The 15,385-nt window shown below is 35.3% G+C and overlaps 1 protein-coding gene across 10 annotated transcripts in view; it reads left to right on the top strand.

Annotated features, from left to right (window-relative positions):
• DNAI7 (dynein axonemal intermediate chain 7) overlaps positions 1–15,385 on the top strand; it is a 73,452-nt gene that overhangs the window by 9,879 nt on the left and 48,188 nt on the right. For 8 of the 10 annotated variants that reach the window (XM_070270087.1, XM_070270091.1, XM_023643243.2 and 5 more), the window contains one exon: positions 14,188–14,272. The exons of the other annotated variants lie outside the window; for them this stretch is intronic. Coding sequence is in view for 4 of the 8 variants with exons in the window: in XM_070270091.1 (XP_070126192.1) it covers positions 14,188–14,272 (85 nt within the window). In the remaining 4 variants the exon portion in view is untranslated. The remainder of the gene's footprint in view (positions 1–14,187; positions 14,273–15,385) is intronic. 10 annotated transcript variants of the gene reach the window in all.

The following is a 15,385-nucleotide window of genomic DNA, read 5'->3' as shown; positions in this document are numbered from 1 at the left end:
GGAAGATTGGCCCTGAGCTAACGTCAGTTGGTAATCTTTCTCTTTTTGCTTGAGGAAGAGTAGCCCTGAGCTAACGTCTGTGCCTGTCTTCCTTTATTTTGTATGTGGATCCCTGCCACAGCATAACTTGCTGAGTGGTAGGTCCATGCCTGGGATTTGAACTTGCAAACCCCAGACCACCAAAGTGGAGTGCACTAAATTTAACCACTAGGCCACAGGGCTGGCCCCTGTTGTTGTTTTTATCTTCTGTTTATTAGTGAGATCATATGGTATTTGACTTTCTCTAACTTATTTTACTTACCCTCAAGGTACATCTGTGTTGTCCCAAATGGCAAGATTTCATCCTTTTTTATGGTCGAGTAGTATTCCATTGTGTATATATGCCAAATCTTCTTTACCCATTTGTCCTTTGATGGGCACCTAGGTTGCTTCCAAGTCTTGGCTATTGTGAATGATGCTGCAGTGAACATAGGGGTGCATAAATCTTTATGTATTCATGTTTTCATGTTCTTTTGATAAATACCCAGCAGTGGAATAGCTGAATCATATGGTAGATCTATTCTTAACTTTTTGAGGAATCTCCATACTGTTTTCCATAGTGACTGCACCAGTTTGCACTCCTACCAGCGGTGTATGAGAGTTCCCTTCTCCCCATATCCTCTCCAACACTTGTTATTTCTTGTCTTGTTAATTATAGCCATTCTGACGGATATGAGGTGATATCTCATTGTACTTTTGATTTGCATTTCCCTAATAATTAGTGATGTTGAACATCTTTTCATGTGCCTGTTTGCCATTTGTATATCTTTTTTAAAAAAATGTTCAGATCTTTTGCTCATTTTTTGATTGGGTTGTTAGTTTCTTTGTTGTTGAGATGTATGAGTTCTTTATATATTCTGAGTATTAACCCCTTACCAGATATATGGTTTGCAAATATCTTCTCCCAATTATTAGGTTGTCTTTTCCTTTTGTTCATGGTTTCCTTTTCTGTGCAGCTTTTTAGTTTGATGTAGTCCCATTTGTTTGTTTTTTCCATTGTTTCCCTTTCCTGGTCAGACCTGGTACTTGAAAATATGCTGCTCAGACTGATGCCAAAGAGTGTACTGCCTATGTTTTCTTCTAGCAGTTTTAGGTTTCAGATCTTACATTTAAGTCTTTAATCCATTTTGAGTTAATTTTTGTGTGTGGTGTAAGTTAATGGTCTACTTTCATTCTTTTGTATTTGGCTATCCAGTTTTCCCAACTCTGTTTATTGAAGAGACTTTCCTTTCTCCATTGTATGTTCTTGGCTCCCTTGTCAAAAATTAGCTGTCCAGAAATGTGTGGGTTTATTTCTGGGCTCTCAGTTCTGTTCCATTGATCTATGTGTTTGTTTTTGTGCCAGTACCATGTTATTTTGATTACTATAACTTTGTAGTATATTTTGAAATCAGGGACTGTGATACCTCGAGCTTTGTTCTTTTTTCTCAGGACTTCTTTGGCTCTTTGGGGTCTTTTGTTGTTCCGTATCAATTTTAGGATTCCCTGTTCTATTTCTGTGAAAAATGTCATTGAAACTTTGATAGGGATTGCATTGAATCTGTAGATTGCTTTAGGAAGTATGGATATTTTAACTATGTTAATTTTTCCAATCCAAGAGCATGGAATATCTTTCCATTTCTTTGTGTCTTCAATTTCTTTCAACAATATTGTATAGTTTTCAGTGTATGGGTCTTTCACTTCTTTGGTTGAATTTCTTCCTAGGTATTTTATTCTTTTTGTTGCAATTGTAAATGGGATTGTATTCTTAATTTCTCTTTTTGCTACTTCATTCTTAGTGTATAGAAATGCAACTTATTTTTGTCTGTTAATTTTGTATCCTGCAACTTTACCATATTCATTTATTATTTCTAAAAATTTTTTGGTGATTTCTTTAGGGTTTTGTATATATAAAATCATCTTATCTGCAAATAGTGACAGTTTCACTTCTTCCTTTCCAATTTGGATCCCTCTTATTTCTTTTTCTTGTTTGACTGTTCTGGCTAGGACTTCTGATACTATGTTAAATAAGATTGGCAAAAGTGGGCATCCTTGTCTGGTTCCTGTTCTTAGAGAAATAGCTTTCAGTTTTTCTCCATTGAGAATGATATTAGCTGTGGGTTTGTCATATATGGCCTTTATTATGTTGAGTTACTTTCCTTCTATACCCATTTTATTCAGAGTTTTTATCATAAATGGATGCTGTACCTTGTCAAATGCTTTCTCTGCATCTATTAAAATGATCATGTGATTTTTGTTCTTCATTTTGTTAATGTGGTGTATCACGTTGATTGATTTGCAGATGTTGAGTTATCCCTGCATCCCTGGAATAAATCTCACTTGATCATGGTATATGGTCTTTTTAATGTATTGTTGTATTTGATCTGCTAATATTTTGCTGAGGATTTTTGCATTGATGTTCATCAGTGATATTGGCCTGTAATTTTCTTTTTTTGTGTTGTCCTTTTCTGGTTTTGGTATCAGGGTAACGGCTTTGTAGAATGAGTTAGGAATCTTCCCCTCCTCTTCAATTATTTGGAAGAGTTTGAGAAGGATAAGTATTAAGTCTTCTTTGAATGTTTGGTAGAATTCACTAGGAAAGCCATCTGGTTCTGGACTTTGATTTTTTGGGAGGTTTTGATTACTGTTTCTATCTCCCTGCTGTTGATTGGTCTACTCATATTCTCTATTTCTTCTTGATTCAGTTTTGGAAGGTTGTATGATTCTAAGAATTTACCCATTTCTTCTAGATTATCTATTTGTTGGTTTATAGCTTTTTGTAGTATTCTCTTATAACCTTTTTTATTTCTGAGGTGTCCATTGTAATTTCTTCTCTTTCATTTCTGATTTCATTTAGTTGAGCCTTCTCTCTTTTTTCCTTGGTCTTTTTTTCTTGGTGAGTCTAGCTAAAGGTTTGTCAGTTTTGTTTATCTTTTCAAAGAAATACCTCTTGATTTCATTGATTTGTTTCTCTTGTTTTTTTAGTCTCTATTTCATTTATTTCTGCTCTGATTTTTATTATTTCCTTCCTTCTCCTGATTCTCGTCTTTGTTCTTCTTTTTCCAGTTCCTTTAGGTGCACTATTAGATTGTTTATTTGAGATTTTTCTTGTTTATTGAGGTAGGCCTGTATTGCTGTAATCTTCTCTCTTAGAACTGCTTTTGCTGTATCCCATAAATTTGGCATGTTGTATTTTTCTTTTCCTTTGTCTCCAGGTATTTTTTTGTTTCTCCATTGATCCAATTGCTGTTCAGTAGCATTTTGTTTAATTTCCACATATTTGTGGCTTTTCTGATTTTTCTCCCTGTAGTTGATTTCTAGTTTCATACCATTGAGGTCAGAAAAGATGCTTGGTATTATTTCAGTCTTCTTAAATTTATTGAGACTTGTTTTGTGGCCTAATATGTGACCAATCCTGAAGAATGTTCCACGTGCATTTGAAAAGTGTGTATCCTGTGGTTTTTGGATGGCATGTTCTTTATTTATCTACTAAGTCCTTCTGGTGTACTGTGTCATTTAAGGCCAATGTTTCCTTATTGATCTTTTGTTTGGATGCTCTATCCATTGGTGTAAGTGAAGTGTTAAAGTCCCCTACTGTTATTGTGTTACTGTCTATTTCTCCTTCTATGTCTGTTAATAATTGCTTTATATATTTAGATGCTCCCATGTTGGGTGCATACATATTTCTAAGTGTTATCTCCTCTTGTTGGATTGTTCCCTTTATCATTATGCATTGCCCTTCTTTGTCTCTTCTCACAGTTTTTGTTTTAAAGTCTGTTTTTTCTGATATAAGTGTTGTTATCCCAGCTTTCTTTTTATTGCCATTTGTGTGGAGTATCTTTTTCCATTCTTCACTTTCAGTTTGTGAGTGTCTTTAGGTCTGAAGTGTGTCTCTTGTATGCAGCATAAATATGAGTCATGTTTTTTTATCCAGTCAGCCACCCTATGCCTTTTGATTGGAGCATTTAGTCCATTGACATTTAAAGTAGCTGTTGATAAGAATGTACTTAATGCCATTTTGCTCCTTTTTTTCTGTGTGTTTTAGTTGTTCTTCTCTGTTCCTTTCTTCTTCTCTTGCTCTCTTCCCTTGGGGTTTGATGGATTCCTTTAGTATTATGTTTGGGTTCCTTCCTCTTAATTTTTTGGTATTTATTATAGGTTTCTGCCTTGTGTTTACTATGAGGTTCATATATAATAAACTATGTATATAGCAATCTATATTAAGTTGATAGTCTCTTAAGTTTGACCTCTTGCCAGAAGCTCTACTCTTTTACTCCCCTCCTCCCACATTTTATGTGTTTGACCTCTTTGTGTGTGTTTCTGTTACCCTCTTATCATAGAAATAGATAACTTTAGTACTTTTGTCTTTTGACTTTCATATTAGCTTCATAGGTTGATGATCTGATACCTTTATTGTATCTTTGCTACCTTTACCAGTGAATTTATTGTTTTTTGTTTGTTTTGATAATTTTCTTATTCCTTTTTCTGGTCTTTTCTTTTCCACTGAAATAAGTCCCTTTAGAATTTCTTGTAAGGCTAGTTTCTTGGTGATAAACTCCTTTAGTTTTTGCTTGTCTGGGAAACTCTTTATCTCTCCTTCCATTCTGAATGATAACCTTGTTGGATAGAGTATTCTTGGCTGCAGGGTTTTTCCTTTCAGCATTTGAAATATATTGTGCCACTCCTTTCTAGCCTGTAAGGTCTCTGCTGAGAAGTCAGCAGATAGCCTTAGGGTGTTTCCTTTTTATGTATCTTGTTGCCTTTGTCTTGTAGCTTTTAGGATTGTCTCTTTATCTTTAATTCTTGACATTTTAATTATAATGTGTCTTGGTGTCGGCCTCTGGGTTTATCTTGTTTGGTGCTCTCTGTGCTACCTGTACCTGGATGTCTGTTTCCTTCCTTAGGGTAGGAAAGTTTTCAGCAATTATTTCTTCTAATATATTCTCTACCCTGTCATCTCTCTCTTCTCCTTCTGGGATACCTATAATACAGATGTTAGTACACTTCTTGTTGTCCCAGAGGTCCTTTAGACTGTCCTTGTTTTTAATTCTTTTTTGTATCTATTCAGCTTGGGTGATTTCCTCTAGTCTTTTGTCCAGCTCACTGATCTGTTCTTCTGTATCATCTACTCTGCTATTGAGTCCCTCTAGTGAATTTTTCATTTCTAGTATTATATTCTTCATTTCTGATTGGTTGTTTTTTACATTTTCCAATACTTTGTTGTAGTTCTCACTGAGTTCACCCATTCTTCTCCCAAGATTAGTCAGCATCCTTATGACTATTAGTTTGTACTATTTGTCAGATAGCTTGTTTATCTCTGTTTCATTTAGTTCTTTTTCTGAGGATCTGTGCTGTTCCCTTATTTGGAACATATTCCTTTATGTCCTCATTTTGCCTCTTTCTCTGTGCTTGTATCCATGTATTAGGTAGATCAGCTATGTCTCCTGATCTTGGAGAGGTGACTTTATGTAAGAGATGCCTTATGAGGCCCAGCAGTGTGCTTCCTTCTTGTCACCAGTTCCAAATATTCTAAGAGTGTGCCCTGTGTGGGCTATGTTTGTCCTTCTGTTGTGGCATGGTTGCTCTTGCTGAAGATGCCTAAGGAAGCTAGGCTGTCCTGCTGGCTAGCTGGTTGTAATATTCAGCTGCATGTGGCTGCTATGATCCCTTCAGTCACTTTATCAGGCATGAGGAGCCCTAGCAGACTTGGCTGCAAGGTCTAGTAGCACATTCCTGTTACAGTTTTTCTGTTAAGTGAGTAGGCCCCCAGCATGGCTGGTTGCCAGGCTCAGGAGCTCACAATTGCTGTAGGCCTCTGGTCTGCAAGGCTATTGTCAGCTCTCTCAGAAGTGCAGCTGAGTGGGGCCAGCACCAGGCATGGGAGAACCCAATTGTTTCAGGCTTTGGAAGGTGGGGCTGATCCCCTATGTGGCTGTTTGAGAAGCATTAGTCTGCTGTACCTGACAACCCCCACCACCCACAGGCTCACACACCCCCTCAACACAGTCCTGCCCCATGCTCACGCCTTGACCCAGTGAAGCAGACCCAGTCACCCCACTGCAGAGGCCTCACACCCTCCACCAATGCAAGCCTGTCCCTCATGCATGTCCTGCCCCTCAGAGGCTGATCCACTCACCTGCTGCAGGGGTTCCAGGCACCCAGGCTATGCAGGCCCATAAGTTGCCTAAGGGCTTTTTGTTGCGTGGGGCCAGTCCGTAGGGTGGGCTGCCTGCCCTGGCTGAGCTGGATTAAATTGGTGCTCTAGTGGGTGGGGCAGACCCCTGTGCTAACAGGCTTGGGGAAGAACTCCAATGGTGTCTGCCAGCATCTGTGTCAGCACACAGATAGTAGGTCACAATAATGGCTGCCACCAATGTCTCGGTCCCTGGGGAGGTGGTCCCAGCCTGGGGAGATCTCACCATTCATTGAGATGCATCCAGAGCCTATCAAGTGAGTCTCTTTTCACCAAAGGACTGTGCACCTTTCTTTCTGGTGATTTTAGGTTGCTTTCTGAAACAGGTGAATTTTTGTGTGGGCCCTTTAAGAGCAGGCTTCTCTCCGCTTATGTTCCATAGCTTTTCTAGGGCTATTCCCTGTTGTAGTTAAGAGCCAGCAAAGCCAGACATTATGACATTCAGTTTTGCTGAGTCCAAAAGTTGCTTATTGTGGTAAAGCTCTCCCACTCAGATCACCCACACCTCCATGGAAGGCTTTGTTCCTTAAGATTCCTCCCAACCAGCCATGAAGCATCACTGCTAGAAGATGAGTTTTTTCCCTCCAGAATGGAATTTCTGCCTCTTCCACCTCAGTCAGGACTGTCCCTTCGTGTGGGAGTTCTTTTTATCCAGTTTTCAGTTCTCTCTCAGGGGTAATTGTTCCAAGAGTAGTTGTCAATTTGTTACATCCATGGGAGGAGGTGAGTTCAGAGTCCACCTATGCTGCCATCTTGACACAGGATCCCTGGCCAATTGGTTTAAATTTGAAGGCTGGGCTTTGCTAACTAGGTAAATAGTAGACATTTTTTATACTTTGAGCAAAATCTGCAACTTAAGAGTTTTGATCAACTTAAACCAAGTGGTAAGATATAATAATTTTATCAAAAATATTATTTTGATTTTTCCATTTCCAGTAATATTAGGCTTAATATTTTTTGGATCAAACTTTCTGCTGAAAACAATAAATAATGCTGACTAAAATATATACATATAGGTCAAAACTATCCTCTTAAAAGCATTTAAGTGCTGATAATATGTTCAGAAATTATCAGGAGAAAACCTAAATGAAGGTAGGAACTGAAGAAGTAATGGACGCACTAAAACTGTTTTTATCATGAGGACATCGCAGAACTGGGCAAAATTTGAACTTTGGTCTTGCATAGCAACAATGAAAGCCAAGGACAGTGAAATGATGTCTTCAGTGTGCTGAAAGTAAATAACTGGCAACTTAGAATTCAATATCAGCTCAAATAGGTTTCAAAAATAAAGGTGAAATAAAGACACTTTTTCAGGCAAAAACTGAGTTTGCCACCTGCAAAACAGATTAGTACATAAGGTATAAAACAGTCATCATAATGATAATATATGGGTTTAAAAAAGTATTATACACAACACCTAACAACCCCAAATGTTCATCAGTTGATGAATAGATAAAATGTGGTATATACATACAATGGAATATTTTTCAGACAAAAACTGGAAATATTGATACATGCTATAGCATGGATGAACCTTGAAAATATTATGCTAAGTGAAAGAGCCAATCACAAAAGACCACACATTGCATGATTCCAGTTATATGCAATGTCAGAATAGGCAAATCTATAGAGAAAGTAGATCAGTTGTTTCCTAGAGCTGGGGGGTTGGAAAGAAATGGGAGGGATGACTGCTAATGGTTATGGGGTTTCTTTTTTGGGGGTGACGAAAATGTTCTAAAATTGATTATGGTGGTGGTTGCACAACTTTGTGAATACACTGAAAGTCATTGAATTGTATACTTTGAGTAAATTGGATGGTTTGTGGGTTTTATTAGTAAAACTGTTATAAAAAGATACATGACAACAATAATGTATAATTTGGGTTAGGGAAGGATAAATTGAGTTAAGATGCTCTGAAGTCCTTGTACTATTTGGTAGTAGGATAAATGTATTTATATATTAGGTATGTATGTTGACTTTCTAGGATAGCTGCTAAAATGATATAGAGTGTAGAACTTTCAAATTAGTAGAGGGAAAATAGTGGATTGATAAACAATAACCAATTGAAAAGATATCAAGAAAGAATACAAAAAGAAGATAAAACAACACCCCAAAATCAAAAGAGAAAGATCATCAGATTGGTTAAAAAAATAAAATCCAACAATAATTTTTTAAGAACACTATCTAAAGAATAAAGATACAGAAAAGTTGAAAGTAAGATGATAGAAAAAGACATGCTATGCAAACACTAGAAAAATGAAAGCTGATATAGCTATATTAATATTGAACACAACATTAAGACAAAAAGAAAAACACTTCTAGAAATAAAGAGGCCATTTTTGTAATGATAAAGATTTGACTAACCAAGAAAATATCATTTTAAATTTGTATATACCTAACTGAAAAACCTTGAAATATACAATGCACAAATTCAGAAAACTATCAGGAGAAATAGACAAGCCCACAACCATAGCAGATTTCCTCTTTCAATAATTGACAGAACAAGCATTAGACACTCAGTAAGGATTTAGAAAATTGGAACAACATGATGAACAAATCTAATAAATTAGACGTATTTAGAACACCACACCCAACAACTAGAGAATTTTAAACACATATTTTTTTCAAAATTGACCATATCCTGTGACATAAAACTATTCTCAAAGTTCAAACATTTGAAACAATTCAGAGCATGTAGTATAACCTCAGTGAAATTAAGCTAAAAAGTGAAAGAAATCAGTGATAAAGAGGAAGACATAATATGCTGGAATTTTTTAAACATTCTAAAATGGGTCAAGAAGTAATATATGGAAGTCAGAAAATATTTTTAACTCAAAGATAAGGAAAATATTTCAAAATTTGTGGAATGTACCTAAAGCAATACTCAGAGGGAAATGTGTAGCCCTAAATACTTATATTAGAAGAAGAAAAAAAACTAAAAAATTAATGAACTAAACATTCTTTAAGAAGTGAGAAAAAGGCTAAAACTCAAAGTAAGGAAAAGGAAGGAAATAATAAACAGAAATACAAAAATTAATAAAATAGAAAACGTTCAATAGAGAGGCTTAATAACCTCATATCCTTCAAGTCTTCGCCATATGTTACCTTCTCCATGAGGCCCACCCTAGTCACTCCATTTAAAATTGTAATTCATCCCTTCCCCAGCTACTCCTGCAGTCTGGAGTCCCTTTGCTTTCTTCCATAGCACTTTTCACCCTCTAAAATATTTTATAGTTTATTTTTAATGTTTTTAAAGTTGTTTTTGTCTCTCTCTTCCAATTTGAATATAAGCTCATAAGTGCAAAGATTTGTCTGTCTGTTTACTGGTATATCTCAAATGCCTACCACATGTTAGATGCTCAATATTTCTTAAAACAGTTGAATGAATGAATTTATTTCTTTGAAAATACTGATAAAATGGACAGTTCTCTGGTAAATTTTGTCAAGAAGAGCAAAAGGCATAAATAATCAATATTAGGGATGAAAAGGAAGAAAGGACTTTGACATTAAATGACATTATTTGAACAGTCTGATATGTCAATAAATTAGAAAACTTAGATGAATTAGACAAACAGCCAGAAAAAAATGACTTACTCAAACTGTTTCATGAAGAAATAGAAAACCTGCATAGTCCTATAATCATTTAAGAAATTAAATCACTGATTAAAAAGCTTCCCAGAGAGAAAATTCTAGGTCTATAAGTCTTTGTTAGCTTGTTCTTCATTCAAAGGTAAATGATTTCATTTGTATACAAATTCTTCCAGAGCATGAAAAAAGAGGGAACACTCCTAATCCATTTTGAGTTGCCTGGGTAACCTGAGAATAGTATGAGAAAGGAAAATTGAAACCCATTCATGAACATAAATGCAAAATTTCTAAGCAAAATGTTAGCAAGCTCAATATGGAAGTATATTTAATGATAATAAATCATGACCCAATTCAGTTTATCTCATGATGGCAGAATTGGTTTAATATAAGACATTACGTGAATACAATTAGATTGAATTAGAAATTCAATTACTGTACCTTACCATTTAGTAGGTTAAAGGACACTTCCTTAGCCTGATAAAGGTATTTATATTAAAAACAACAACGACAACAAAAGCCAACTACCAGAGAAGCAAAAGTACTGAAATTAACCAATATTGACTTGGATAATGATTATGGGAGTGTAAATTGAAATAATTACTTTGGAAAATTCAGCTTTAATAACATTGAAAATGCACATACTTACCAGTTTTACTCCTAGGTATAACTGTAGAAAAGCTTGCAAATGGACACCAGAATGCATACACTAGAAGATTTATAGCAGCATTATTCGTAATAGTAACAAACTGGAAACCATCCAATGTGTATCAGAAGAAGAATGGATAAATAAGTTAACGAGTTTACTATTCAGCAGTGAAAATATACAGCTATGGCTGTATCCACCAATATGGATGAATCTTACCAACCATAATGTGTATCTAAAGAAGTAAATTGCACAAAAGGATAAATATTGTATTATTTTACTTATATGAAATATCTGGAGTAGTAAAATTCATAGAGACAGAAAGTAGAATGGTGACTGACAAGGGCTGGGGTTGGGGAAAAGGGAAGTTAATGTTTAACGGATACAGAGTTTTAGTTTGGGATGATGAAAAAGTTCTGGAGATGAGTGGCAGTGATGATTGTACAGCAGTGTGAATGTACTTAATGCCAATGACCTGTACATTTAAACATGGTTAAAATGGTAAATTTTATGTTATGTATACTTTACTACAATAAGAAAAGAAGGAAATCACATACCTTGAGTATAATAGTATTTATGTAAAGTGCAAAAATAAGCAAACTGTATTGTTTAGGAATACATACATATGTAATAAAACTTTTAAAGAAAACAAGAAAATCATCACAAACATCAGTGATTATCCCTAGGGGTAAATTTTTTTGGTAAATCAATATAATTGTTGGCATATGATATGGAAAGGATTCAAAGAATTGCATGATATAGCTGTAACAAACCTGTTCCCGTTGGCTTTTTAATATAAACCAGATTTCTCACTTCTCATATTTGTAAAAATTAAAATAGAATCTGTCTGAATCCTTGTTTCATTCAGCAGTAGCTAACACCTATCCACGGATCATGAACTAACCCAGAAAAAGAGAAAAACCAACCATCTCATCAAGAGATGCATATCCAGTAAAATTTCACTTTTTATGTTTAATATTTACTTATCAAAATATGTAATATAATATGTTGCTTCATTCAATTGTATACTGAAAATAATTAGAATGCAATTCAGAAACTTACAGACAAGGAAATAAAATTTTGTACGTAGTTTTGTAACAGCTGAATATGATAGGAGGATCAACAAAACTTTTTTAAGTGTATTACGTTAAGATAAGATTCTGTGAGGGAATGGGAATGGAAACATGAGTTTACAGAGAAAAAAGATGAAAATTTTTATTAAAGTAAAGCTTGTTCATATTTTTTTAATTGATGATATTGGCCATTAAATCACAATGGTATGTAGATTCCATTGGATATATTTTAAATAGTGATGGATATATTTGAAAGAGTGATGTAAAAGTTTTATTTTTTTATGTCATATACTGCAAAGTACAACGTTTGCAGCTTGTGATGAAGTTTTCAATGCCAACTTAAAATGTGTGAAGGGGTACATAGTTTTTCAAAATTCTTTTAGGGAATATATGAACAAGTAATTTTAAAAGTTACTGATCAACTACAGCTGAGGAAGAGAAGCCAGAAAAGAAGTCTGAGGAGTAACCTGTGAGAGAAGAAGCAAAATCAGACAGTACTAACCCAAAGGCCCAATGAAGAAAATATTTTAAGAAGGAGGAAGAAAAACTGTCAAATGATGACGACAGATGAGTAAAATGAGAGCTGAAAATTGACCATTGGCATTGGAAACACTGCCATCTTAAGGTTCATTGACAAAAGAGGTTTTAATGGAGGAACGGAAACCAAAGCCCAGTTGGAGTGGGCTGTGCAGAAAATGGGAAAGTGGAAGCAGTGGGCAACTACATTCAGGTGGTCTGATATAAAGAGTAATGGAATTGGAGCAAAAGATGGAGAGGGATGTGAAATCCAGAGAGGGAGAAATTTATGAACAACTAGAGGTGTTAACTACAAACAAGGGCCAAGTCTTAAAGGGACAGTGAAGGACAGGATCCAGTGTAAGAGTGGCAAGTTCAGCCTGAAATAGCCATAGGTACAGACAGTTCATCCACTGTGATGGGAAGGAAGGTAGACAAAGATGTTAGGTAGGTTCAAAGATTTGGTGTGTAAAGGAGATTTTTCTCTCCTCAAAATTTCTAGTGATATCAGAGGTAAGGGCAACAGCTGAAAGTAGAAAAGAGGAGAGGATTTGGGAGGTTTGAAGAGTGAGGGGACTGAAATAGTAGTAGGAACACTGCATGGTGCTTAGAGCCATTTAAAATCTGTGCTGATAAACTTGAGCCTGTATATTTTTCTCTGGCAAGGTTCAGCTGTTCATATTACTAGCACAGAATAAATGGGAGTGTTGAGCTTAGCTAGAACTAGGAGTCTGCCAGCTGAGCTTCTCAGAGGGAGTGGAAAATAGGGAGGTGGAGATATATATGTCAGTGATTATGGTGATGAGCTGTGAAATCTAACGTGGGTAAAGAAGTGAAGGTATGAGAGGGGTTGATGGACAGTGAAAAAGTGGTAGGGCTAATGGATTGGAGATTTCAAAGGAGCATCCTGTAGTTGGTGAGCCACAAAGAGAAGATGGTCGCCCAAGAGTCTGTATATCCCAAGGATTATCTACTCTATTGATTCCTAAATTGAGATGGTGCTTTTCTCTTTCTATACTCTCACTTAGGGAAAACGGAGGGGGGTGGTTATCACCCAGATAGTTCTCAAGTCTGTATTCTGCTAAACCTCAGTTCTCCAGTTTCAATGCCCCCAAGCATTGTCTAGATGTTCCACCAGCACTTCCTACTACTAATTATACTTAGCCTCCTTTAAACAGTTTCTCTTTCAAATTTACTTGTTCTAGACTACCATTCTTCTTTTTGACTGTTTTCCTGACTCCTTCCTCTCCTTGCCTCCAATTTTAATCATTATCAACTAAGTTAGCTTATAAAATATTTATTGGGTCCATTCTCCTACCTGAATTTCCATTGCCATGACTTTAGTTTATTAATATTGTTAATAGTTACCAAGATGTTCTCCTCTTTATAATCAATTTTTTCCCCTAATACTAGGTTAGTTTTAAAAATTATATTCTTAATAGCTGCAGTTCTTCTCAAAAACTTTTAGGGGATTTCCAGTTCTTTTAGGGGGTTTCCACTTCTTTTAGAATAATGTGCAAACTCTATCGCATAGCTTTTCCATTCTCATTTCCATCATCACCTCTTCTTGGAGTCTTCCCAAGGTCCGCTGAACTTGCTGGGCTTTCCAGTGCTCTCCATTCCGTATCTTATACCTGCATTTCCCTCTTCTTGGGATATCTTCCCCTCATAGCTCAATGTTAAAATCTTGTGGGCACAAATTTAAATACGACCTGCTCTATAAAAACTCTACTTGATCCCAGCTGTTGAAAATAATCTCTCCTTCCTCCAAACTTGCAAAATAACTTTCTGGAAATCTGTTAGTCATAAAAATGTCTTTAATTTTTATAGATGTAGCAGTATTAAAACTCTTTTTGCATGTATTTTATTTTAATCTTTACAACAGTGAAATAAAGTTCTGTTTAGCAATTTTAAGGATGTGGACACTGCAAATGAGAGAACTATTTAAATCATATATACTTGTCACTGTCACTCTTGCCTTTGAATCATTTATATGCTTATTTTTCTTACTTGTTTCCATACTTTGTCCTCAATGCACTTAGCCAAGGCTTTGCACATAGTAGGAAGTTATATTTGAATGAGTGAAAGACTGGATTCATGGAAGCAAATTTGGGTGCATATTAATAGCCTTTTTTTATGTTGTGGCCTTTGTTAAGCCTGGCAATAAGAAAAAGAAAATCAGCAAAGCTGAACGATTGAGGCAGCTACAAGAGGAGGAAGAGAGACGACAAAAAGAGGAAGGTACAAAATACACTGATACTATTTTTGTATGCAGGTAATACTAATAGTAGGTTGGTATTTCCATAATCCAGCCAATGTTTTTTTTAAAGAATTTTCAAAATTCTTTAATTTTTCATATTTAATCTGTTTTATAATAGATACCTACTATTTAAAGGGTCCCCAGAAAGTTCTGTTAGTACACACCATACACTTTTGGATATATCTTAAGAAGAGTTGCCAGATAAAATCTAGGATGCCCAGTTAAATTTGAACTTCAGGTAAACAACGGATAATTCAGGATAATTTGCCCCATGCAATATTTGGGACATACTTAAACCAAAAAAAAAAAAAGTCTATTGTTTATCTGAAATTCAAATTCAACTAAGCATCCTGTATTTCTATCTGCTAATTCTGGCAACCTTGTCTTGAAATGTTTGTATTTCCTGATTAAATTAGGGGCATTGACACTGATTGTGCAGTAAGAATTCTGAAACTCAAATTCATTAAATATGGGAAATATACACTAGCAAGAAAGACACACAGCAGCCTAAGTTCTTATAGTTTAATAATACTTACTTGCCAAATTTAAAGAGGACTGTCATTTGTTAAAAAAAAAAGTCAATTAAAAGTTAAAAGTATTGGTTATTTAAAATACCAAAAAGTGATTTTAAAAATCTGAATATTTCAAGTGGTTGTAGCTTTTAGCATTAAGAACAGCTGTGGACTCAGATTTGGGTTTTAAAAGTCTGTCCTCAGATTCCATGTTGGCTTTTTATGGATAACCATATAAATCCTTTTTAGGTGACTCATAAGAAGAATACAATATCAGGGTCTAGATCTTGGGGAATGTTTTATTAAATTGGGTTGAACTCATATCTTTAACTTATATTTCACGTTTTGTTTTTAATAGTGAAAGCAAGAGAAGATTTAGGTAATTGCTTCTAATGATGCAGATGTCACAAGATTATAGAAATCTTCTGAAGATTTTACCTCTCCTTAATTACTCATGATAGATCTGCCATTTTTTCTTGGTTAAAATAATTATTGGATTGCTATAAACTTTTGGAGGAGAGAAATATAATGTGGGCCTATTTTTCTGGCTAGAAATTTTGAGAGTCATGTTACTTTTTTGAA

Source organism: Equus caballus, chromosome 6, assembly GCF_041296265.1.
Source record: "Equus caballus isolate H_3958 breed thoroughbred chromosome 6, TB-T2T, whole genome shotgun sequence".
Taxonomy (NCBI): domain Eukaryota; kingdom Metazoa; phylum Chordata; class Mammalia; order Perissodactyla; family Equidae; genus Equus; species Equus caballus.
Note: the sequence above shows the minus strand (reverse complement) of the source record. Positions and strands in the feature narration are given on the sequence as shown.